This window comes from Girardinichthys multiradiatus, chromosome 9, assembly GCF_021462225.1.
Source record: "Girardinichthys multiradiatus isolate DD_20200921_A chromosome 9, DD_fGirMul_XY1, whole genome shotgun sequence".
Lineage (NCBI taxonomy): Eukaryota > Metazoa > Chordata > Actinopteri > Cyprinodontiformes > Goodeidae > Girardinichthys > Girardinichthys multiradiatus.
Window position 1 is genome coordinate 30,711,653 of NC_061802.1, and position 27,107 is coordinate 30,738,759.

At 41.4% G+C, this 27,107-nt stretch overlaps 2 protein-coding genes across 7 annotated transcripts in view; both read right to left on the reverse strand.

Annotated features, from left to right (window-relative positions):
* zgc:92140 (uncharacterized protein LOC447854 homolog) overlaps positions 1–10,666 on the reverse strand; it is a 49,922-nt gene extending 39,256 nt beyond the window's left edge. Inside the window, exons 1-2 of one of the 4 annotated variants that reach the window (XM_047373951.1) lie at positions 9,230–10,251; positions 3,662–3,815 (exon numbers count right to left, since the gene is read on the reverse strand). The gene's annotated coding sequence lies outside the window, so the exon portion shown is untranslated. Of the gene's footprint in view, positions 1–3,661; positions 3,816–9,229; positions 10,252–10,335 lie in introns of those variants that run through there. The other 3 variants (XM_047373950.1, XM_047373949.1, XM_047373952.1) reach the window with 3 other exon arrangements.
* A 145-nt stretch (positions 10,667–10,811) lies between these two features.
* On the reverse strand, positions 10,812–25,835 carry edem3 (ER degradation enhancer, mannosidase alpha-like 3). 3 transcript variants are annotated; one of them, XM_047373947.1, is made up of 21 exons: positions 24,889–25,835; positions 24,760–24,805; positions 24,445–24,545; positions 23,719–23,758; positions 23,237–23,349; positions 22,943–23,096; positions 22,433–22,567; positions 19,524–19,629; positions 19,207–19,304; positions 18,492–18,617; positions 18,314–18,397; positions 17,305–17,388; positions 16,900–17,024; positions 15,152–15,323; positions 14,918–15,063; positions 14,615–14,759; positions 14,237–14,428; positions 13,565–13,730; positions 13,079–13,264; positions 12,836–12,850; positions 10,812–11,969 (listed from the first exon to the last, which is right to left on the reverse strand). In XM_047373947.1, the coding sequence occupies exons 1-21, from the start codon at positions 24,975–24,977 to the stop codon at positions 11,620–11,622; spliced, it is 2,673 nt and encodes an 890-aa protein (XP_047229903.1). In that variant the 5' UTR covers positions 24,978–25,835; the 3' UTR covers positions 10,812–11,619. The 3 variants fall into 3 exon arrangements, with proteins under 3 accessions (XP_047229903.1, XP_047229902.1, XP_047229904.1); XM_047373946.1 differs by having other exon boundaries at positions 12,803–12,850; XM_047373948.1 differs by lacking the exon at positions 12,836–12,850.
* Positions 25,836–27,107: the final 1,272 nt, after the last annotated feature.

The following is a 27,107-nucleotide window of genomic DNA, read 5'->3' on the forward strand; positions in this document are numbered from 1 at the left end:
ATGTGTAATTTACACAACCCTTGACAAACTTAATTATGCAACCTATACTATGGGATATGGGAGAAGGGAAGTAGAGTAGAACAATTCATGACCTTATAGAGCTGTAAACGTCTACTGTAGTGAAACTCTCAGCTGAATTGATAGAGCTCCTTTAAACTGGCTGGTCTCCAGGCATACGGCCGGCTTTTAGGCATAGTCTGTAAATCTTCATTTCGACCCTGAGAGGGTTTGAGGAGTCGACGCGAGCCTTTAAAATCTAAGAACACCCTATCAACTATCAAGCATGGTGGTGGTAGCAATATGCTCTGGGTTTGTTTAGACAGTCTGAAACGTATTCAAAGTTCTGTGTTTACTTATATCAATCGGCCCGACCACAAATCAAAACTAGTTTTGGTACAGATAAAGCAATAACCTTGAGCTTTCGCCATGGCCTACTCAAAGCAACGGTTAGATTGCAAAAAAACAACAAACACACAAATAAATGGTTCTGGTAACCCAATAATGGGTAATATCCTGACAAAATGTTTACTTTGACAAGAATTCTGACAGTTCCTCAAAACTACTTATAATGTTCTAGCAGCTGTCAGCAGCTGAGTTTGATTTAACAATGATGTTTGTTGAGGGTTTTTGAGATTTTTGCAGCACTGGTGACCTTCATTTGCAGTAATTGGACAGGAAATAGTCAGATAGAGAAAGGGGGGAAGGCATGCAGAAATCGGGATTCGAACCCAGGACGGCTACGTCAAGGACTAATAGCCTCTGAACATAGGGCGCCTGCTCTACCTCTACGCCACCACAACCCTAATGCTCTTTATAAGAAGCATTTATTTCTGTTGTCTCTTTTTATTCAGTGTGGTAAATGTGTGAAAACAGTAATTAGACAGCAAAAACCTAATCCACATTCCTTTCAATCGAATTGTGCATGCCCAAAGCCATCTGCAGTACAGCCTGAAGAAGTGATCACTAACTGTATTAACTTTGTGGCAACATCAGCAACCCGTTCACATCCTGTTACATTGTCACCTTTTTGAAGCAGCTAGACCTCCTGGTGAAGGACCACGTTCGTGTGCTGCGCAGCGCCGTGTGTGTCTGTGAGGCTTTTCCCCAACAGAACTGTTCTTCAGCACAACTTCGAGTCCGACGCACCATAATATTTACTTTAACCAGGCAGCAAAGGCCTAACCTCTAATCGGGTTGCAGTTTGGGCTCTCAGAAAGAGCAGACGGTAGAGGTTGCTTTTAAATGGAACGCTTATACTTAACGTATGAATGCAGATTTTATTTGCTTCTTAAGAGTTGCTACAGTGTTATTTCAAATTTCCAAACTTATCAAAGCTTAATTTTAAAGATGTTCTCTGACGTCTGTTATGACATTACAGACCCGTTTGTACAAAACTTTCAGCAAAATCCTGAAACTGGCTTCCAACTCAGCACTGAGGTAAAGCGCCATTTCACAGCTTTCTTTGGACAAAAATACACTGCTCAAAAAAAATAAAGGGAACACTCAAATAACACATCCTAGATCTGAATGAATGAAATATTTTCATTGAATACTTTGTTCTGTACAAAGTTGAATGTGCTGACAACAAAATCACACAAAAATCATCAATGGAAATCAAATTTATTAACCAATGGAGGCCTGGATTTGGAGTCACATACAAAATTAAAGTGGAAAAACACACTACAGGCTGATCCAACTTTGATGTAATGTCTTTAAAACCAGTCAAAATGAGGCTCAGTATTGTGTGTGACCTCCACGTGTCTGTATGACCTCCCTACAACGCCTGGGCATGCTCCTGATGAGACGGTGGATGGTCTCCTGAGGGATCTCCTCCCAGACCTGGACTAAAGCATCCACCAACTCCTGGACAGTCTGTGGTGCAACGTGACGTTGGTGGATGGAGCGAGACATGATGTCCCAGATGTGCTCAATCGGATTCAGGTCTGGGGAACGGGCGGGTCAGTCCATAGCTTCAATGTCTTCATCTTGCAGGAACTGCTGACACACTCCAGCCACATGAGGTCTAGCATTGTCCTGCATTAGGAGGAACCCAGGGCCAACCGCACCAGCATATGGTCTCACAAGGGGTCTGAGGATCTCATCTCGGTACCTAATGACAGTCAGGCTACCTCTGGCGAGCACATGGAGGCCCTCCAAAGAAATGCCACCCCACACCATTACTGACCCACTGCCAAACCGGTTATGCTGAAGGATGCTGCAGGCAGCAGATCGCTCTCCACGGTGTCTCCAGACTCTGTCACATGTGCTCAGTGTGAACCTGCTTTCATCTGTGAAGACCACAGGGCGCCAGTGGCAAATTTGCCAATCCTGGTGTTCTCTGGCAAATGCCAACCGTCCTGCACGGTGTTGGGCTGTAAGCACAACCCCCATTTGTGGACGTCGGGCCCTCATACCATCCTCATGGAGTCGGTTTCTAACCGTTTGTGCAGACACATGCACATTTGTGGCCTGCTGGAGGTCATTTAGCAGTGCTCCTCCTGTCCCTCCTTGCACAAAGGCGGAGGTAGCAGTCCTGCTGCTGGGTTGTTGCCCTCCTACGGCCTCCTCCACGTCTCCTGGTGTACTGGTCTGTCTCCAGGTAGCGCCTCCAGGCTCTGGACACTACGCTGACAAACACAGCAAACCTTCTTGCCACAGCTCGCATTGATGTGCCATCCTGGATGAGCTGCACTACCTGAGCCACTTGTGTGGGTTGTAGAGTCCATCTCATGCTACCACGAGTGTGAAAGCTCCACCAACATTCAAAAGTGACCAAAACATCAGCCAGAAAGCATAGGTACTGAGAAGTGGTCTGTCGTCTCCACCTGCAGAACCACTCCTTTATTGAGTGTGTCTTGCTAATCGCCAAAGATTTTTCCCTGTTGTCTATTCCATTTGCACAACAACATGAGAAATTGATTGTCAATCAGTGTTGCTTCCAAAGTGGACAGTTTGATGTCACAGAAGTTTGATTTAATTAGAGTTATATTGTGTTGTTTAAGTGTTCCCTTTATTTTTTGAGCAGTGTATAATAGTTAGACATCTCTGGAATGGGCTACCCTGGATTAAATGAAGATCCTTCAAACCACATCTTACAATCAATAATACATTCATTCCCCAAATTCCAAATAATAGGAAACCTAATAGCAGCACTTTTCACTTTTTCACCATTAATGTGGCTGATTAGGTGCCTTGGAGATTGGTTGTAAAGTGAAAAATCAACAGATCTCTCAATTTGCAAATGACATATACAAAGATCTACATCACATAGAACTAGACCCTTTTGATACAGCTTATCCTACCAAATGCAGATTCAATCCAGGGATAACATATCTCCTCTGAGGAGTTTCAGTTTACACCATGGTGATCTCAGGAGGACAAATTGTCCTGAAGAGCAAAAGGCCTGCTGTCAGGCCTGTTTTAGTCCTCATGGAAATCTTTTCTGCTGCTAATTCACATTGTGGCACAAGTAGAAGCAGGTCAGAACACGGTTAAAAGCTAGTTTCAGTGAGAGGAATACAATTAAAACATAGTCTAAATAAAGAAATCCTACATAATAAAGCTGCAATACCAGCATTAAGGCAACAATAAAAGGCATCTTCTTAATGTGCTCATATCCATGGCTGATCTCTACACCACCTGCTTTAATATATTTATTTACCAGTACGAGGGATTCTGTTTGTGGTTTTTTCCGATCGACAGCTGCAAGGCCGACAGAGTGGGCCCACTCTGGCACAGCAGCCAACCACGCAAGGTCGACCTTGTTTACGTTCTTTCCCAGATCCATCTGAATTGCAAACAAACCGGCCCACGGGCTGCAAAAACCAGAGAATACCCGCATTAATATTCATTAGTAATTACCACGACTGAAGAAAATAAATATCAGTCTGCGTGTAACCGGTGAGCAGCGCGCTACAGGATAAATTGTTTCAAAGCTGTTTCAGGCGAGAGTCTGTGGGCTGAAATAAAAAGGAACGCGCACTGAAATGTTTGCCTGTTCCAGCCCTGCGCCGAGGAGCTGCCGATGAGTCTGTTTTCTCACATCTCAAAATGCCTGGTGTCATATCTACGATGCTAGGCTTTCCAGATGCAAACCAGCTCTCCTCACCTTACATGAACAAGGCACCCTTTAAGAGCATACTATAACACTGAACATGAGGTCGGTACTCTGCATCATGGCAGTGTGGGGGATCCTTTCATAATGGTGCAAACTCTCAGATTCTTTCTAATTTGGGAAGCCGGGCCGTCGGATGGTCAGACTCGTGTGCAAAAACCGTCACAATGATCTAAACATCTAGTCTGCATCTTTTTGGAACAGCAATACAGTGCATTTGTGTTTGTGAATGTTTTACACCATATTGATTTAAAGTAGCAAATTGTATCCAATTATTCATGGTTTCACACCTTCCTTGCATACATGGACAGAAAAACATTTAAATAAAAACTTGCAGACTCAGAGAAGAGGGGTTTTAACAGTACGTTCAATGCTTTAACAAAATATTATGGAAAAAGATTAGAAAAGAAAATGTTACTGCGGGCCAAAGAAAAATGCCATTTCAGTCTTAACAATCGTAAATAAAAGGTGTCCTACGGAGCTAAAAGTGTTTGGAAATCTGCATTCAGTAGTACCATCTTTGGCTGGATTTAAAGCTCGCAGTCTCCCAGATGTTCCTCTACCAGTGTAGCAACTGATGAAACAAAGATTCTTCCCCATTCTTCTTTGTAAATTAGCTCCAGCTCATTCAGATTTGCCGGAGAGTATCTGTGGACTTTAGCTTTTGAACTCTGGATACAGATTTTCAATTGGTTTAGGTCTGGCCTTTGACTGAGCCATTCTAACACATGAATGCACTTTCTACACCATTCCTTTGCAGCTCTCATTGCATGTTTGTCCTGTTGGAAGAAAAGCCTCTGTCCCATTCTCAGCTGTTTTTTTTTTTTTTTGCCCCAATGCATTTCACCATCAACTCAGCAGAGGAGTTGATGTCTTCATGGTGTTACTTTTCTCCAACAGACAGCTTGGATGTGGTCCAGAAAGTCACATTTTGGTGATATCTGACCAGAGTACCTTCTACCACGTCTGCTGTGTCCCCTCCCCTGTATGGCTTGTGGTAAACTTTAAATATGACCCATTATACCCTTTTTATCTCCCACCTAAGCTGTGGGTCCTCGCAGCTCCTCCAGAGTTTCTTTTACTGATTAATGCTCTGGGTGGAGCTTAGACTATTGTATCCCAACCCTGCTTTAGACTTCTCCACAACATTCTCCCTGACCTATCCACTGTGTTCCTTGGTCTTCGTGATGCTCCTTGTTCACCGATGTTCCAAAACACGCACCTCTGAGGCCGTCACAGAACAGCTGGATTTACCTCTACTGAATCACACACAGAGGTAGAATTTGCAACTAATTATGTGATTGAATGCAACAGATTTTATGTGAAACATTTAGAAAGCCATGTATCATTCTTCCCCATTCACAATTAAGCCCTACTTTATGTTGCTCTGTAACACAAAGTCTCAAAACAGCACAATGCTGTTTAAGGTTGTGCCAAAATCTGAAAAGTTAGATATGAAAGATATGAATACTGTACAGCTCGATATATGAGTCTTTTCTGTTGGATTCATCAAAAATCCTGCAGAACCTTTTTTTTTTAATGCTCCATTGCTACATTAAATCCTCATTTTTCCTTAAATACCGGAACTACAGCCCAAGTTCATTAGTTTAATGGTCACATATTGAACTGTTCATCACATGGTTATTCATATAACATTTTATTAAAGCCATAAACTTTAAGTGAAGATTTAGCACTCCTAATGTAGGCTTGCAGACATCCTTCTGTGTCCTTCTTATGCACAATCACGAGATAAAAAGATCCTGTTACTTCAGAGGTAGAAAAAGAGAAGCATAAATCTAAAGAAGCAAAATAAAACAAGACAAAAAAAAAAGGTTAAATCAATCCAGCAGTCCATCTCAATCACTTGTTCCAGCTGGGCTCTGAGCTTAAACTGAAATGTAAACACAGTCAGGGACAAACAGAGAGATGCTGCGTCAGACGAGCTCCCCTGCAAAAGGCTGCACCGCCGGTCCTTGCTGACATAAAAGGCGAAGAAGAGTCAAAAAAACAGACCCGGCTCAAACACAGCCCACAACCACGCAGCGGCACGTCTACAGCAGCACGCGCAGACACGTGGAAAACCCAAACACCACATCAGAAACAACAGTGTGACTGCACCTCTTGCATTTAGCAGCAACATTTGCAGGTTTGACCGTTACTGAGTCGGGTAGACGACCCGGCAGTCCGGCGCTGCCCTCAGTCAAACAGAACACAGAGGGATCAGGTTCTGCTGGCTTTGTGCTTTCTGCACCGCAATATGGACTACATCATCCCACCTGACAGCACCAGGCTCTGCCCCATAGAGAGCACAACGACTGCAAAGCAAACACAAACTGCATGTGAGAAACAGACATGGGAACTCCCTCCTACGTCCACGCAGGGACAAAAAGACATTCAGGTCACCACGGAAACTCCCCACCATGTGTTGCGTGAAGACCCCGACAGGGCCAAATGCTCATCCGAGCTGCTTTTCATCAGCTGAGGGTTAAGAGGGCACGGGGCAGATGATGGTGATGATTGAGAGGGTGAGGAAAGAGAGAGGAGGAGGAATGCTACAAATAGCTCCTCCTCACGCCTCAGGGAAAGGGAGCAAGAAGTGAGGAGGAGTGAGAATTTGGTGTTTTCTGTACAGTCACCAGATCAAAAAGCCATATGTGAGCAATAAGCATGAACATAGACACAACGCTCTGCAGCCGAGACGTGAAGAAGGCAGACGGGGAGCAGGCTTAACATGTCCACTGATTACTGCTAACCTATACACAAGGTTTCTACACATTCTTTATTCTCAAGACTCACGTTTCCCGAGTCCTTAGTCCTTTTTTAGACAATTACAGGATGTCCACTGTGGATTTATGACATATATTTCTGCAGTGGTCCAATTGTTAAATATGGAACTGGCCAAAACAACTGACTCTAGGAAATGGATGAATGGATGGATGGATGGATGGATGGATGGATGGATGGATGGATGGATGGATGGATGGATGGATGGATGGATGGATGGATGATGGAAGGAAGGAACATTTAGACAGTGAGATAATGAAGAAAGTCTTGAAATGAAAATAATTTAATTTACCCATCCTTATCCAGACCTGGAAATGACCTAAAATCAAAATCCAGACTTTTCCAGACTATGCAGGAATTTTCATGTTGAAATCTGCAGTAACCAGCAGCTCCTGTCAGAGCAGCCATAAACACAGGGCTGGCTGGCCCTAGATATAAGCTAACTTTGTGAGTGCTCAGATATTGACAGATATTAAATAAACCCTTGATAGCTTCAAAGTTAGTCATAACTTACTTTATCATTTTCATCCAAATTTACATAATTTTGCTGTTGTTACTTTAGCCTTTATGGTAACTGTCATAATTAATACAGATAAATAATAAAGTACAATATTAAAAAAAGTAAATGTTATTATTAGAAATGTTTAAAAAGGACACCGCATCTCATCTACTACTTATTTAATAAGTAGTGACTCATGATTTAAAGTGACTCATGTCACTTTAAATGTTTAAACTGACCAAGCATACCGTCCAATTAAAGCTACCAACCAAACCTGTCAATCAAGTCAATCAAACCTCACTTTAGATGTAGTTTGTTATCCATGAAACCTGCCATGGCAATGGCCCCCTGCAAGCACCTGCCTCTGGTGACATCATAAAAGGCATAAAGCCACTGATCACTGTTCTTTTCAATACATCCCTTTGTATTCTTCTTTTTTACTATTCCTTATGTTATTAATCAAATTCCTCCTTTAACAAAGGGATCACTTGTATCCCGTACAGCTACAGCAAAACATGCAGAATGTCATAAGCTTTGTTTGGATTACAGGACATTTCGGCAACAATTAAAGACATAGAAGCTGTTTGTGAAGAGGTCCAGGACATGCTGGAATGGCCAGATTTCATGATCTAAGATCTTCAACTATCATTTTGAGGAAAGTTGTTATAAGAAAACCTCATGGTCTGGTCAATACTCTCAGTTACGATGATTTTCCAAGACCCAACAGAGTTTTATGCAGAACTTTGGCATGATCTGCTACTTTTGTCACCACCAGGAACAGCAATCACTGCTTATCAGTCGGAAAGAAAGTTTGTTAAAGCAGGAGCCTAAACACATTAATACCAGTTAAAGCCTTAAAGCTAGGTCAATGGGGTCAAGATGCTACATAAACACACACATGTTGAACCAACTCAATGCAACACACTAAATTGAAAGTTGCCTGTCCACCATGATGTTTACCAGTTGTGCCTCTTGTGATGTCATCAACCCAATTACACCCAAAGCAGAATTTGGAGGGGGATTTTTCAGTGTAAATTCATAGTGGAAAAAAGTATCCAACTGGATAGTATAATTCATAGTAGGTGGGGGCTGGTGAGCTTGAATTGTGCAGGGTCCCACATGAAATCTGCTTAGGGTCACATACAACCTTGGACCGGCTCTGAATAAACAGCAGAAATGACTAACAAAAGCGTGCATGCAGTTTGATGTTACACCCCAATAGAACCCACAGGGAAGTTGTAAGTCCCGGGGGTCTCTGTGCAGGAGCAGCGGCATGCAGCCCCGTCGAGCACCGAGGCTGAAGCAGCTGTGTCCGGGCTGCACCACGGGGAGACACTGGGTGCTTTGTTCCCCCGGAGGGCAAGGAGCTCTGCGGGGAAGCAGAGTTCAACCCGTGTCTGTGTGCAGTTCGACTTCCTCAGGAGTAAACGGCCTGCAGTCTCGGTCTGCACAGGTCTCCCTTACAACAGTCGGCCTCAGAGAGCAGCGGGACAGGGTGGCACAGCCAACCAGGAGTGGAAAATTTGACCTGCGCTGAGCCGAAGCTGTCCGAGGCAGCCCACTCACACAGACGGTTCAAAGCACGTCACACTTTCGCTTCTTCCTGCGCTGTGGTGATAGCGTGAAAATAACAATAAATACGGCAGCCGTGGTTTCTCACGGAGCCCAACAGACAACAAAATGTGAAGCTCCGAGAGCGGGGAGGAAGGAGAGCGTCGGATAATCACGGTTCACTCAGGAAACGGCGAGAAATTACACCCAGCGTGGCTCTGACTGAAGTATAAACTGCACCTTTGGGAGACCCTTGGAAAGTAACTCGCGTTTGTACTTACTCAGAGGAACCGGTGTGGCTCGGTCCACTGGAGGAACAGCCAGACAGCCGGGTCGCTCGCTCGAACGGTCTTCCGGGGCTGGGTGCCGGAGCGAGATCGGAGCTATGGAGACTGGGAAGCTGAGAGCTGAGAGGACTGAACGTAAACTGTGGCCTGCGTCATTTCACCAGGATGCCTTTAATGCGCGGCGCGCAGCGATGCAGCCATCTTACCCCACCGAGTCACCAATCACTGCCGGAGCCGAGCAGCTTCTGGAGCTTCGTTATTTATTTTTATTTCCTGTTTTGACAAATTGACAATTCCTTGAAGCAATCAATTAATTAGGGTTATGTAATAACTAATAAAAGCGTAATTTGTATTTTTGGAAATTAAAAACATTGTAATTCTTTTTGTTTTTAATTGATCATATATTTAGTAGTTTGTTTTTACTTACAGTTTTAACTACATTGAAGTAACAATTTAATTGTTTATTATTTAATTGAAGGGACCTTCGCCCCTGTATATTGTATTGTATTTTATATTTTTATAATTATACATTTTACTACGTACATTTTTGATTCATGACATATATAGTAAACACTTGCTTTCATTTCCGGCTTTTAACTAACAACACATTAAAGTAGCTATTTCATGAAGTATTTATCAGTGAAGTGTGGCTCCTTTGGTGCTCCATACCATACGGCCAGTATTGTACTCTTTATAACAGCGGACTGATTTTATTTGAATTCAAGTTTTGAAATAGGTACATTCACACAAATCCCAAATACCATTAGGTTCAAGATCAATTTCAACAACTCTGATTTTAAAGACATTTTTTTTTTTTACAGACAAATGTACATAGACAGTTACATAGACACAGCTGGATTTCACAAATACAAAGTTTTTAAACCTCTGCTTATTCTACTTCATTTGAGTTGATGACATCACCAGAGGTACAACAGTTGAGCTGATCAGCTGGCATTAGTAAACAGGTCCACAGGTTTTGACAGAAAAGTCTGGTTAGTAGCTTTAAACACCTTAAATCTATTTTCCACATACCATCTTGACAGTTCAATTTGTACTCTCTGTTAATAAAGAGATCAATTAACAGGAAGACATGAACTCACCTGCTACTTGCCGATTCTGTTTAATCCAACTTGTATTTTGATGTAAATCTATAGAACTTCACAGCAGTAAATGTAAGATTAGTTATATAATTTTATTTAGCATGTTATTCTAGCTCAGTTGCCATCTTTCTGACAGTAATGCCCTTGCACACACCGAGAAATGTCCCATTACATGTCATGTTGACTCAAGTGATTTGACGTGGGCGTTCACCCACTGTTTATAGAAACGTATGTCGGAAACAATCGATTTGAAAACCTTCCTTGACTCAGACATTCCCATTATCTTAATGTCAAGATGTGCTTTCTATTATTTATCAGATTATGAGAGCTTTTCCATCTTCTTGGTTTCAATAAAATCCTCCCCCTAGTGTGTAATTATTCACACTTATAGGGTGTTTTCCATCCAGTCTCAAGCAACAAACTCCGGATAAAAGATTTAGTTTAAAAATACAATGAACTCAAAAGATTAAGACAACTTCGTTTTGAATCTTTATTGAATCTCATCCTTTAATTCATTGATCTTTGCTTTTTCCAGAGGCCTGCATATAAAATCAGTTCTTCCAGCGCCATCCAGTGGCGGTCTGTGGTTGCTCCAATGTGGTCCAAAGTATGTTGTTTGTGTCAAAGGTCAGTGCCTGGGCAAAAAGCACTGTAATATTTCGGTCAACCTATCTGGGCAAATAAACATTTACATATCTTGTCATATATATATACCCCTGAAATTATAAGTTTGGTGATCTTTTGTCAGACATACAGCCATAAAAATATATTTATCTTACCAATCTTCCCCAATATTAATACTTTTTTTTTTTTATTCTGATGAATGAGAGTCTATGATCAGGTTCAAAACCAGAACATTAAATTGTTAATCACATATAATCGGCACATTCAAATAGAATCAATTAGGCAATGGATTTACAAGTGAGAAGGAAGTTCAACTGAGCAAAAATGGTCAGAAATGCATAGACAGGAAAAACAGACTGGAAAGTACAGTACAGTTACATACAGTTTCAAGCAATCTGGTCCAAGTCATTCAATAAAAAGACACACAGACACAAACTGTTTCACAAAGTGAGGTAAGATCCCTGGGCTCTTACTCATCGTCTACCAAATGACTCCCACAGTTACAGTAAGGGGGCCGCCTTTGCAGGTAAAACCTTTCAGCGGGTAAAATAAACCTCTCATGGCAGCTCCCTCTGTGTAAATGCATGCCTCCCCCTCTGGGTCCCCTCCCTATGCTGGGGTAAAACCACAGTTAAAGTGCAAGGATGTGTCTAACATCTGTCAGAGGTCATCCTTCTCCATCTGCTTGAAAGCCTCCAAGTCTTCCTGCCAATCAGCTAGCAGCTGATCCACTGACTGGCTGCTCAAGTCTTTATCCCCTCGAGGCTCTTCTGTCTTCTCAGAGTCTCTCTCCTCTTCAGGCAGAGCTGTATCCGCCAGTGGAGGTACAGCTCTATCTTCCTCTTCTATTCTGAGTTCTTCTGCAGGACTGACCTCCTTAGCAGGAGTAACCTCCTCAGGAACAGATTTATCCAGCTCATCCGTGCTCATTTGCGACTGGCTAACAGGTTTAAATGAAGTGGGAGTCGTTGCCTCGGTTTGACAGTTCTCCTCTTCTTGCACGTCCATACCTAGAAAGGAAGCAAGGGTGTGATGAGCAGTTGCATAAAAATGAGTACAAGTAACACACACTTTTCTTTTTCTGCCAGTAATCCACGCATGCTTCCACGTCAAGTCAAAAATAGAACAGTTTTCATAAAGAGGCTGTCAAATCGAACAGCATGGTGCTGATTGTGACTCATGTTTCTGCAGGATAAAGCATTCCTCACACAGTTGTGCAGCCATACAAAGAGTCACCTAATAAATGAAGAAAAAAAACTGCACTGTGAATTTTTAACCAGAACTGACAGGAATGAGGGAATGCTTGTCTCGATTCTAATAATACACTCAATTGTAACTGAGTTTAAGGATCAGTTTAAGCTTTTAATGACACAACCGAAAGAATTACACTCAGGACTACTGCGAAATTACAGCAGCAGATGATGATCCGGGTGCAGGCGGGTACATGCATTAGTGGTGTTTTACAGTTAGAGCCCGAAATCAAATAATTTACAAGAAGCAAAAGATTGCAAAGCAGAGGAATCCCCAACACTGGATTCCAAATCCTGCACACGTTTCATGTCAAAATGTTTCTAGACTCAAATTTGCAGGCAGCCCATTTGTTGAGTATAAATAAAGGACAGACGGATGGATGGAACGTCTAGACAAAGGCACAGGAATTGAGGTCTGGAAGTACTATGCTAACAGCTCTTCTTGTATTATAGACATAATGGACCTTGGTTTAGGCTGTTTCAAATAACCAAAACTGTAAGTTATGAGAAGCACACAGAATGGAGGGATGCAAACATTACAATTAAACCTGGAGATGGGTAACAGACAGAAAGTAGGAAAAGAAATGACTTACTGCCCTCAATAAGGCTCCCAGGAAGAGGTTTACCTTTGAATATAGCTGCTGCTCATCAAAAGGAGTGAAGGTAGCAAAAAAGGAGCAGAAACCAAGAAAAAGAGGAAAGACAAGTACAGTTACAAGATATAGAGGGAAAATCAGAAAATGTATTATTTACACCCCATCTTTTGTTTTATACAGCTAAGCACATGGATGTTGGGCAGATTGGTGATCTGATCAAACTATTGAGCGATATGCGAAGTTTGTGCCTCAAGGAAAGGAATAATGTCCCACCTCTGTCTCTGGCTTTGTCACTCAGCAGCACCTCCACCTCCCTGTACTCCTTCAGCGCCTCTAACAGGATGTTCCCCTCTTTATGAAACAGGAAGAGGAGAGGCAGCGTGACGTCGTCCGTGCTGCGGCCATCTCCGGCCATCTGAAACAAGGGAGCCGTGTCGCTGCTGCTGCCCTCGTTGTCGTCTGAAAGGGAAGCAAAACAGAAATAGAGGTTAGTGTGGCTCTCAGCTACGTCTTTATATTACAACCATTTTTTTGTATAAAAAATGAAATCAGTAACCCTAATACAAGATATCATTAACATGCCTGGATTTTTAATAAAGTCTTATTGATCCCACAAAGCCCTGTCTAATTGTTCAGCCATCATGTCAGGTGCAGCACCATGCTAGACTGGAAGTCTTCAAAGCTAATCTAGTTATTGCCCACTAATCTGGTCACAGAGTAGTCAGCATTTGTCTCGTGCAGTTTGCTGTCCACACTGACCGATGACTATGCCTCCGATGGCGCCGGCCTTCTGGATGTTCCGGGCCTTCTCTGCAAACATGCACTGACCGCGCTGCAGCAAGGCGATGTGGCCCTGGACGTACTCGCCGTTGGTGATCTCCGTGCAGCCACTGTAAGGTTCGGCCACGGTCACAAAGCCTCGTACCTGCTCGCAGGACGAATAGAGCAAAATTAAGTATGCAATAATAGACGCAACGCCTTGCATCTATCTGGAATTTTTACATATGTGGCCAAAACCACGTTTCAAAACCACAAACGTCATGTACTTTATGAGACTTTTATGATCTAGGGGCTCATTGTGAAGTGAGAGGAAAGTGATATATGGTTTTCAGAATTTTCACATTTTATAATGAGATCAGTATGGGGTGCAATGCTCTGAGTAAATAATGTCCAGCGAGCCATCTTTCGCTGTAGTTATTATTTTTCTTCCATTTCACAGTTTTGCATTAATTTGAGTTGATGTCCAAATAAAACAAATATACATTTTTATTTGTGACATGGAACATTGTGAAAAAGTTCAAGGGTAATTGATACTTTTTCAGGGTACTGTAGAGTTTCTACAGCCTGAATTAGGAAAATACAGGAAGATAATAAAACTACAAACAGGGAAACATACATTTATACCTCTGGCAGAGAGAAAAATAGACTTACCCCAGTGGAACTTTTGGACAGGTCTGTGCCAAACTGCGCTGGACCCGCAGTCAGCACCACCCTGCCAAAGAAGGGATGGGAGACGATCTGGATGGCTCTGGGAGGCAGCTGCTCCTTCTGCTGCTGGCTCGACAGCTCCATCATCTCCTGCATGAAACGCACCCCATCCTCTGCTGCTACTGCGCTCACAGCCTAAGTGTAGGTGCCACAGAGTGGGAGAGGAGACAGCCTTAAAAAAAAAAAGCCAGGAAGATGCCAAAAAAACCGTGGAGGAATGACAAAACTCTCTCTGTCAGTTTGTCTACAGGAATAAACTGATCAGTTGCATGCTGTTTTTTGTTTGTTTTAATGGGAATCAGCTATCTGCTGTGTGTCAACCTGTGTAGCATGCTGGACCAGCTGCACCCTGCCATCTTTCAGGTGGACGAGACTGACTCCCATTCGTCGAAGCAGCTCCAGATGTTCAGGGTTGTTCGCCATGAAGTCCTGAGCTCTCAGGGGAGGACGGCCCATACCAGGTTCCCTGAAATTGAGTGAAAGGTAATGAATAAAATACATGGCTCTGTACAGGACACTTTAACACAAAGCAATTATAAATGAAGCAGAAGAAAAGCAATGCAAGGAAAAAAAGCCAGCTGTTACAGGCCTGTACGAGCTGGTTAAACCTACATGTCTGCATACCTGTACGGGGCGGGACGGGGACAGCTCTTGTCGACGGCACTTCGAATCGGCTCTCTCAGGCTGCGAGGAAAGGCGGGGTCGGGAAACAGGAGCTGGGTGTTAGGACACGTCCAGTCGAAGTTGGAGTCGTCCAGCTCCTCGTCAGACTGAAATGCCGGGAAAGGTTTTGTCATTACCGGCAGCGCTTCAGTGCTCCTATTAAGTTTCTGTGATTTTGAATATTGTTTAGATTACCGTTCTGTTTGAGGGAATGGATGAGGAGTTAGGGGCTGTGGAGAGAGACAGAGGGAGCAGGTGTGCCTCAGTTGTAAAGACGTAGTCTTCCACGTCGAAGGGAATGTCTTCTGCTTCAGCAAACAGCAGGAAGAGGTATTTAAACATCTCAGCGAGGAAAAACGAGTCCATTCTGAAAAAAATTAAAATAACAGGGTGTAAAACATAAAGCAGGTTCCTTGAACTACGGTTTATTTGCAACCACAATGGTCTAGGCTTCATCAATCTACATTTGTAAGCGATTTAAAGTCACTGAGATCTTTGTTCTATTACGGTAAAAGCCGTTATACAGTAATTTTCCCATCTAACACAATTACTATTTCTAATCATAGAAATTAAATACTACACTTTTATATGTGCTGTAATACTATATAAAATTGACTGGCGTTTACCTAAAACAGACTATTTTTACAAATAAAAACATTCTTTTCCTCTTTTCCTGTAAATGATTCCCTTGACTGTTCTAACAACTGGATGGAGGAATGTAAAAAAAGGAAGAAGGAGCTAAGGAGGAGAAAATCCCTGGAGATAAAATAAAATCTCCCCTGGAGCCTGTTGGCTTTATAAACGTCCTATACTCTCGTTGAATTTTTACTACATTTTACTGTTGGGATCTCACTTTTATCACCATGTGCATTAAGCCTTTGTTTGTGTTACACTGCGATGATTAATCTAAAGTTTAAACAGTTGTTTTTTTTCTCCTGTGTTGCTTTGTTTTCAAGTACTGACTTGTAATCGAATAAAATGTATCATTTTCTAATAAAGAAAAAAGTGCCTTACAAAAGAATTCATCCCTTTAAACTAATTCACAGTTTGTCATTTTAAACTTCAAAGTATTTAATGAGTTGTAATAGTTTTGATTTCGGGTTTTTTTTTTGTTTTTTTTTACAAATGAAAAGCATGGGGTGCACCTGTAGTTCAATACTTTGCAGAGCCACCTTTCACAGCTTTCTAGAGAGTGACATTTTTGGCCATTCTTCTTTGTTAAATAGTTCAAGCTCAGTCAGATTGGATGGAAAGTTCTATGAACATAGATTTTTTAGGTCTGGACTTTCACCGGGCCAATCCTTGGACTTGCATGTGCTTCAACAGGTCTTCTTTCGGGTCTGGATTTAGCTCCATTCATCTTCCCATCAACTGTTCCCCACAGCATATTGCTGCCACTTCCATGTTTCACAGTGGGGATGGTGTGTTTAGGCTGACGTGCTGTGCTGTTTCCCCCTTTACTCATAGCATGTTGCCCAAAAAGTTCAGTTTGGGTCTTATCCCACTAGAACCCTTTTTTTCCACATTCTTATTCTGTTCCCTTGTTCTGGACAACTTCAAACAGGACTTCTTCTGGCTTTCTTCTTCTGAATTGTTCATTAAGGCCACATTAGTTGAGTGTCCAACTAAAAGCTGTCCTGTTAACAGATTCTTCCACCTGAGCTGTGGATCTCTGCAACTCCTCCAGAGATTGCATTAGCCTCTTGACTGCTTTCTGGTTTAATAATCTCCATAAAGGCATTAAAGATGAAGGATTAAAGGAGGCTGAATTTGAATGCAGACCACACCTATACATTGAATACATTGAAGCTTGTGGTTGTACTGGGACAAAATGTGAAAAGGTTTAAGAGGCGTGAATACTTTGTAAAGCATCGTATGTATGATATTTAAACGCTGTCACCAGGTCCATTCAGTTTATTTTCATTGAATTGGTTTATACTGACCGGTCTTCGTGGCTCCCAGTGCGAACATCCTTCATAGCAGCAAAACCACAAGGCACCCGAGCAAATCGGTTGAGGTTGTCCAGGATGGTGCGACCTGCCTCCAGGTAGTAAGGGTCTCCTGTGGCCTGGTGGGAATGGGAGGAAAGAGGTGAGATCATTGGGAAAGTCAATACGTCAGCTCAGGAAGTTGCTCCAGTAGAGCAAAGCCTGAAACAATGAGTTTAGAAAAATGATTTTACAGATTTTCCACATTGTTGTATGTCAGACCGGTAAATTATGAACAATAATTTGTAATGTCTGCGGTGGAGTAAATAGTAAAAATGATGCATAATCATGGATATTTCCATATTTGCTGGGGCAGTGAAAAAACAATAAATGCATTAAGGCAGTTGTTTGGTAAATCACCTTATAAAGGAAGTAGGTGCTCTCTGCAAACTCAGGCCTCAGGGGATGCTGGGCCCAGTGTACCCTGAAATCAGTAGTGAAGGCCTGAGAACAGACAAAGAAGGACGAAGCGGTCAGCACAGCAAAGAGAAGGAGAACAAACAGATTCAAACAAACATGCTTTGATCTAAACCTTTCCTTGCTGGTCTGGCTGCATGTTGCGGGTCATTCTGCAGGAAGGTGAAAACATGGCTAATAGTTGTATTCTCAGCATGTTCTCCCACCTGAGCCATCTGCAGCTACTGTGAACCTTTTGATTGTGTCTGTGATTAATGCTCTCCTTGCCAGTTTAGATGTGTGGAAATGTCTGTGTAGGTCTGCAGTTGTCGTATTCTTTGCATTTTAGGATGATGGACTGAGCAGAGCTCTGTGACCTAACCCTGCTTTAAACGTCCCCACAACGCTGTCCCTGAACTGTCTGCTGTGTTCCTTGTTCCTCTGCAGCCTTCATAGAACAGCTGTATTTATAATGAGATTAAATTACACACATTTGGACTCTATTTACTAATAATGTGACCTCTAAAGGCAATTGACCACATTGTATTTTATTAAAAGCAAAGAAGGCATCATACATATGCATGCCACAATTTTGAGACCATGACTTGGTAAAAGCCGAGACGCTGTACTTGGTTACATCAGGTTAACAGATAGAAGAAGATGCTCTGGTCAGATGTGTCCCTGGGGACACCAGTCCACACTGAAACATGGCAGTTGCAGCATCACGCTGTGAGGATGCTGATTTTGTTCTGATTTGTATTTGTAAAAATATTAGAAAACCATTCATCTTCTTTTTTTTTTCATTTCACAGTTTTGCACTAAAATCCAAAAACATACACAGAAGTCAATGGTTTTTATGTGAGAAAATGTGATAAAATGTAAATATGTGTGAAAGGCACCATACTTGCCTGCTAACATATGCAACAGATAATTGGAGGTTCACTGTTAAATCTGACACAGTAAGGCAGGTTACCTCTGGGAGGAAGTTGTGTTTTTTAGTAACTTGGTACAACATCTCATGAGTCTCAATTGCAGGACGGATGTCTCCCTTCAACACCTGAAACATACACAGCATGCATCATGTCAAAGAAATGCAGAAAGATCTAACATAGGACCTGATCTTTTTTGGCAGGGACAAGATCTAATCCGACCTGCAGTCCGGGGAAGAAGGCCAGCAGAGAGTCCATCCAGGTGCGAGCAGGAAGCAGGGGTTTGTGGATGTGGACATCCAGCAGCAGAGGAGGCTGGCTGATATACTTCATAATGGACGCATAGTGCTACACAGGAGGTGTGTGGGAGAAATGGAATATAGGAGATTACATTTTTTAGGTGCACGGAGTATGAAGACGTACATAAAGATGAAACTTCAGTTACCAAAGAGCTTAACGGCATTGAATTCGTGACCTTAAGCCTTCTTAGCATTATTAAATATTTAACGCTGAGTAAGAACCAATCGATAAGAAATGCATTATTCACAAATAGCTTAATTCTGGAAAGCCAATATGTTTTGAACAGACATGAACATCTGTCTAAAAATTTACTCAATCAGTTTTTGAATCATGTCACTGAAAAATGGTACAGAAGAGAGGAAGCTTCATGGAAAACGTTTGAACTCTTCTAATATTCATACAATATAATAATGTTAAGGAACCTTCCCCTACCTCAATACAAAACAGATCAATAGATAATGTCTGGGACCTCAAAAGCATGCCAAGCAAAACATATTCAGGTCTTAAGAGATATGCACAAGTTTAAAAGCAAAAGCTTGCCTCAGTGTTTGCGGGATGCTCTTCTGACAAATGTTTTTATAAAGACAAAGTGGGAATCAATTTACTCAACGATGTGTGTGCATGTGTGTGTCCTCACAATATTAAAACGCTGCAGAAACAAGTCATCTCCCAGGAGGATGTAGGCCTTAAGCAGATATTCATAGTACGAGTCTATTCCAGCTCCGACACCGCTGTCTGTAAGCATCAACAAAAGCCATCTTTTAAGAGAGATTTTCGTTTACAGGATCTAAAAATCATGAAGGAAGGGTTCTCTTTGTGCTCATCCAACCTTCAACTGTCCTGCAGCAACTGAAATCTTTAATTTGTTTCTTATTCTAACAGCAAGCTGAACCGTCTGTCTGATTCCTCTTTGACCAATCTGCAACTTGACCTTCTTCATCCATGCACTCTCACCTCTTCTGACCCACTCTCCTGAGTGGATGTTGATGGTGGTTCCCACCAGGTTGCTGTTTCTCTGTCTCTTCTCCCACAGAAAGTCCAGGGCTCTCCGAGCATGGTCCTGTCAGCGCATGAAGAATAAGTTACTATAAATCTAAAAATAACAGTAAATCTACAATAGCTCTCTGCTGTGAATGAATTACTGACTGACTCTGGGCTTGTTCAGCAGTTTGAAAATAATCCGTCTCTGGCTGAAGCACAAAACAGCCTGCCTTGCAAAAGTATGTATGCCCCTTGAACTTTTTCACCTTTCGTCATGTAACAACCACAAACTTCAAACTATTTCATTTAGATTTTAGGTGACAAACCAACACAAAGCAGTGCACAAGTGTGAAGTGGAGGGAAAATTATTCATGTTTTTCTTTTATGTTTATGAAAAAAAGACTGAAAAGTGTGATTGTATTCAACCCCCCTAATTAAGATAGTCCTAATTCAAATCTACTGCAACCAACTGCCTTCAGACGTCACCTAATCTCGGTACAAATGCAGCAGTTCCATAAAGGTTTGTTAGAGAACATTAGTGAGCAAACAGCTTCACGAAGATCAAGGAACACAGCAGACAGGTCAGGGAGACTGTTGTGAAGAAGATTAAAGAAGGATTTGGTCATAAAACAACATGCCAAGCCTTGAATATCTCAAAGAGCACTGCTCAATCAGGCTAGACTTTAATTACAGAATCAGCCAACAGTCCCCTGGTTAATCTGGGGGAGGTGGAGAGATCTACAACTCATGTGGGACAATTTGTTGACACAACAAACATTAGTTGCGCACGCCAAAAATCTGGCCTTTGTGGAGGAGTAGCAAGAAGAACGCCATTGTTGAAAGGAAGCCACCAGATGTCTACTTTGCCATGGCTTTACTACAAGTCATGTTGGTCCAAGTCGACTGAAGTTACTTGGCTTACGTGTAAAACCCTGTGTGTGGCGGAAAACTAACACTGCTCATCACCCTCAATACACCATTCCCATGTTGACAGCATGGTGGTGGTAGCATCTGGAACAAAGAAACAAAAAAACACGAGTGTTCGTGGATCTGAGAGAGACACAAACTTCTTGTGAGCAACGAGGATTGAAAGAAGGTCAGGGTTTGGTTGTACAAGGGTCTTCTGAAGAAAAAGCCACGTTTCATACAATGCATACATGTTTAATACAACAGATAATGTGTAACAACATTACAGTGATTGGATATATAGATACGAGGTTGAATCCGTGGTTGAGGTTGATAGGTTTCCAGGGAGACGGGCAGTGGAGTCTGAAGGGTCAGACTTCAGACCCTCCATTCGTAGAGATTAAACCTTACTTCATCTCTGCCTCAGGTTAACCTTGATCTCCGCTGGTCACTCCGTACTGTACCTCAGATTAACGTTAACGGCAACAACTTTATCATATTAGGCTCAGAACCTGCTTCAAAGCGAGCCCATATCAGTTTAGGTCTAATCATGTCCTCCACAAAGCAGCTGACGGCTTCTCTTTATCTTCCAAACCCACATCCGTCTCACTGCAATTATTCACACACCCGTATCTCCTTACAGGACGAAAAAAAAAAAAAAAAACACGACGCCACATCTTTCAAATAACAAGGTATCGTTTTCTTCCACTTCCCAGTTATACACTACTATGTGTTGGTCATTTTCTAGTAAAAGGGCATTGAGTTTGGGGTTGTAAAATGACAAAATGGGAGAACGTCCAACCAGTATGAACACTATTGTAAGGCACTCTAAATTATTCTACAATTTCCTTTATGCACAGAGATAAAAATCCTCTTGTCGACTAACACCTGCACGCCGAGTGTTATTAGTGACACCTATTTGTTGTTCCAACTGCAGAACCTGAAGTCAAATATTTGCTGTGAAAAACACATCTGCAATTAAGCAAACAAGTCCGCCCAAGAGTTCAAGTCAAAGAAAAATGTACTGAATTTATTTTGTGACCAGGTGCTAGTGTACTTTTTCCAATTTGTTTTATATTTAAGTATTTGTCTTATTACATTATTATGAATTATGTATGCTTTATTTTCTTATTCTTTAAGAGTTTTACAAGTAAAACCTAAAACTGCAGAAAATGGAGCATATGTTACTACATCTAGCACTTATATGCATGTGCATTACTCCTTTATAACAAAAACAAAACCAATATAAACATGAACATGAATGACGATGCAGTTTTTAGGTGGGTGTAGTTTTCCTTAAAAGAGAAAAGAGAAGTGATAAAGTTACATTTTTTTCAGCCACACCTTAAGATTTCAGTAGCTTCTAAGGAGACAATATGAAAAGGTGGGATGAAGCTAATTTTGTTCAGTAGCAGCCAATTATTATGTTTAATCTATCTGAATGCATACTTCCTATTTATTAGAACTGATCAGTATGAAAAATCTAGGTAAAAGTTTCAACAGATACCATATTCCCATCTTATTTCCCAAACTCGAGGTCCTAAGGAAGCAAGAGTCACCTAAAGGATGTAGCTGGGTTTTTTTAAAGGTATTTTTTAAACATAAGTGGCCTTTATTTTACAATTTTTTGAAAGTAGGCTGACAGGAAATAGGGCAGAGAGAGCGGGGGAAGGGAATGCAGCAAACATCGACAGGCCAGGATTGGATCCCATTAAGGCCTCCGTACATGGGTCGCACGTTTAATCCCCTGCACCGCGCCCAGGATGAAGCTGTTTGATGCAATCTGCGCATATATCTTTTCAGCAGACCTTTGAGCACTGTGAGGTAAACTTGAGTATCTGTCAGCCTCAAAAAAACAAGATTACATAAACACACCAGCTTTAAAAGATAACTTACTGTGTTTTATGAATGAGAGTAATTTCTTACTCAAATTAGTAGTTGAAGTTAAAATTATTCGTTATGTCATTAACTCCTACCTCAAACACAGGGTCCCCAGTGAAGCGGCTTAAGGCGGCAAACTCCAGGATCATGGTGCCCGCGCAGGCTGTGCAGGTGTCCGTTTCTGTACCGGTTCTCGTCTCTGGACCCCGGACGCCATGTTTCAAGTTTATCTTGTAATCCAAAACAAAAAACAAACGGTGTTAAAGGTCTGTTTTAGCTTGATTTGCAACCAACTCCACACGACAACAAGTCAACCATGAAAAGGTCTTTAGAGCTCTGACAGCTGCAGGCGATGCAGCGAAGTGAAAAATGCAAAGAAGTTTTGACCTGAGACTGATCTCCATGCGAATGAAGCAGTTTGTCATTTTAAAATCCTTTTGTTTGGAATTAATGAAAAACTGTTTTTTATTATTTCCAACATAGAAAATCATTTCTCCTATACGGAGTTACTATCTAACAATTACAAGAAGACTTTCTTTATCTTTCAGCATGTTAAGATGAAAACTGTAAAACTCGCTTTATGAAGGTGAATTAGTCTGTCTCACCCTGGGATAAGGCAGGCCACTGCTGGTGTTAAAGGCCGGCAGTAGCCGAAGTCCCAGGTCCTTGGCCATGTGCAAGAGCTCGTCCTGGTACCACTGCATGTTCTGGCCTCCCTCCTTCAGCATCACAGCCATAGAATGACCACCAAGAAGACCCCTGTGGGCACACAGGTAACAATCAGTGCAACAGAAGCCACTGCCTGTTCTGTTTTGTATTTAGTTCAATTAGACATCTGGTGTTTCTTGCAGCCACTCGGTAAAATAAGCTGATAAATAATGCAAGAGAATTAATCTCACCCAAGGACTCGAATGTTGGTTTCAAAGACCGACACCACAATGTCATTATCCAGCCGCACATCTGAGAGGACGCTCCTCACAGCAGCTTCGAACTCCGTCGTTTTGTTGAGAAGCTGCAGGAACAGCAGAAATCGCCCTTAGTTACAGACCCAATCACAGTTTAAAGTTTAGGAAAAGCAGTGCTGGGGAGGCTGAAACTAAAATAGAACGGGAACTCTGCTGAGTTTGTAATTGTTGGGTTTTGATGGCGCTGCTCGAATTCTTTTTACGTACAATTTTACGGTTACAGAAGAGTGGTTTATTCTGAATATTACTTCTTTTTAATCACACTTTAGGGACTGCTGTGATCAATATTAGTTATTTCCCATAGATTTTTCTTTAAATCCCACAGTAATGAATATTATTGTTATGCAAAACAAAAACCCAGCAATATGTAAATCTTTTTCCAAATAATTTGATACAATACAAGAAACAATACTCACCACTAAAGTATCCAAGGTGTCGATGAGGGTCAAAGAAAACCTGGCACAGAGCGCCAACAATTATTAAAAAAAAGGAAGTTCACATCAGAGATAAGGAGCTCTGACTTAATTTTAAAACAGTATTTAATGTGATGACAATAAAACGTAATCTGAAATTCATCACATTTTTTTTTGCCATAAATCTATTATTGCTCACATCTGGCGAGTCATAAAAACTGCTGCTCTAAAAATAAAATAACCCTTTATTAAAAATGGTCCTTCACTACAGAACCTTTAACGATGATCTCATGCAACGTACAATATAAAAATAGTTTAAAAAGTAAAAATAAGAATCCCCGTCTTACTGTTAAGTTTTTGGGGTTTTCAATATTAGCACTGTTGAGATGATCATTGTTAACAAAGGATGAATAATTAATAAAACGCTATTTTTTTCCACAATAACATAAAGCAATACAACAATTGCTCATCCCTACTTCACACTTACCACTGCAATCTAGCTACAAAACAAAAAGATCACCTACTGAAGCTTTGACTGAAATAAAAAACATAAAAACAAACATTATAGAGTTCGCTCCAGATCTGAGTCTCAGAATAGGAATCTCTCATGTCAACAAGCTGAACTTCCTCACTTCCTGTTCTGCACACAGAGGGCGAATTCCTAATGCTCTCAAACATTTCCATTAAAGCCACAGAAGCTGAGGTCCAACGAGGCAGAATGTTGCTTACTTCCCAAGTGCATCATCCACGTCTCCTCGACTGGGTTCAAGCCCACGTACCCTCCCTCTGCAAGTCAGAGGCATCAGCTCGTCTGCCGGGTATGCATGGTCCTGGAATAAACCCAAACATACCTCTAACTCCATGCAGTTTTTTCACAGTTTTGAACAGGTGGTTATAGAGAAGAACCCTAATGATCAAAATTATTTATGACTCAATAGTTAAGTACTGATAAGAGAGGCGTTCGTGCTCTTCGCAAATAATCCAAAATCACAAATCAGATTTGCAGAAACAAACACCAAAGAAAGCTCTAAACGCAGAACTTACCATGTAATTCTGATATGCATGGTCAAACATCTCTACCACTTGGTTCCTTTGATAAAAGCATAAAAAATAGCGTGATCTTGCAGGGTTAAAAAGTGTTTGTCATGCAACAATCAGTATACCTCGACTTACCTCAACTTCTGCTTCTCCTCTCGGGACATAGCCTCTCCAAAACGGCATAACGCTCCCAAGAGCATCAACAGGCACAAAACAGGCGGCATGTTGGGATGATCGCAGTTTACCTTAAATATTTAGTCATTACCACTGCCCTAATCCTAACGGACACCATGACACCCATCAAGGCACGTTTGAGTTTCACTAATTATTTGGATTTAAGCTACAAACAGGTCGAAGATTTATTTCTGCGCACCACAACTACAAGTTGGAGGAATGTTGTTTATGTCATTCTCTAGCCAGATGTCAAAGAGAAATTACAAGACAGGAGATAGGAGAGGTAGTACACACAGTTTACCTTTCCAAAGCTGTCACCTGAACCCAAGAAACACTGACAAGCAAGCGGCTGGCGTTTATACACTGCATTCAAGCAGATCCGTTGAGTTAAATAAAATCAAACATGTCAATGACAAGCACGGTTCGGTAAACAACGAAACAATCTAACCGCTCGGGAATTTAGGCCAACGACAAAAAAAAAAAAAAAAAAAGATAAATGTGTAACACCTAGTTTTTTTAGAAATTTATAACCGTACAGCCTTACTAACACCAAACACAACAACAAATGAAATAACACTAGGGACTCCTAACAGTACACGTTAACATTGCCAGTGAGTTAGCTTTTACAGAAACACTGTAATTTTTTCCTCCGCTTGGCAATTTCTCGTCTTTCGTCAGCAGCCGATCACTTGCCAGAGCTTAATTAGCTAGCTATGCTAATAAAGAGCCGTGCTAATGACAACAGCAAGATCTGGAATACCAAACATATTCAAAATAAGCGTCCCCATTGTTAAACGGCGTGGCCGGCCAGGATAATCCCTATGTCTTCTGGGGTATAAAGTAAGTAAACTCTTCGAGTGTACGGGCTCAGCTCAAAAACTAGCCGTCTTCCTAACCGGATACTATTTCGAAGGAAACGTCAACAACATCCGCTTCGTTTTATTTACCCCCTGAGTTTAGTTTTTCAGGAGCAGTTTCGCTTTAGCCGCATTTACATTCCCCATCCTAACCTCATTATAGCATCATAGATTGTAAACTGCTAAATGTTTTTATTTTTTAATGTTACATGTCTGGCTTTACATGTAAGTCGCCAGGCTAAACGGAAATTGCACCTGAAAGTCTGTGCTCAGGGTTTTATCCCTTTTGTACGTGTCTGCAGTGTCCACGTTAAGAGCGGATCACGCATACACACACACGTGTTTATCTTTAGAATAAAGCCAAAAACCTCACTTTCATGCCTACTTTTATAGATACAAAACGTTGTTGCGTCTATTTGAAAATATATTGGTGGAAAGGTAAAGTGTACATAATCTAATCTGCTTTAGGACAAATTCCGGTGTTGTGCCGTAAAGTGATGGTCTGCCAAAAACTGATCGGGTAAGATCGGGCGCGTCCCCGCGAAGGAGCGAGCAGCGAGAGTGGGAGGAGCTTGCTGCAGGAGCGCGCCCAGCCTGTCAGCTGAGTGTCTGGTTTTCAGAGTTTCTTTCTCGGTGGTTTAACTCTTGAAGTCAACAAAAGAAAGACAAATAAAAGTTATATTTGTATGGTCATTATTACAGCAAAGGTGTGTCTCGTTTATCCTTTTCTTCTTATAAAACTTGTGACGTTCTCACTGTGAAAGTGTCGGTTTCACGCTTTCGTCGTTTGTCATAAATATCTGCAAATTTACATTTTAAACTATAGCAGTAAGAATAAACTTTGATCAATTATCTGCACTAACTTTGTTTGGATTTAGAACCACTCTGTCACGTAACTGTACTGTGATGGATTTAACTCAATAAATGACAAAATAAAATTAAAAAAAACGTTTTTTGACGTATATATTTTTTAAGGTGGTTATTATTCATTTATTTTGAATTTTTTTTTTAATAATAAATAGAACAGGTAGTGCCCAATGAAAACGTTGCAACATTTCGAAATTATAAACCGTATTTCACTCAGAGGAACTACATTTTACAGATCTCAGTGAAGGCATGAATTAAGTCCCAAATGGCAAAAAATCGATGTTTTTCTTTGCTAAAAATGATTATATTTAAGACATCTTGCTGAGCACAGACCCTCCCACACTAAAAAAATCCCCAAAAGTACAATTTGGGGGTATTTCACCTGCCAAAAAGTGATTACAGCTTATTCTATGACCCATGGAATAATATTTCTGTCTAAAAGTGCTTTATTTTATT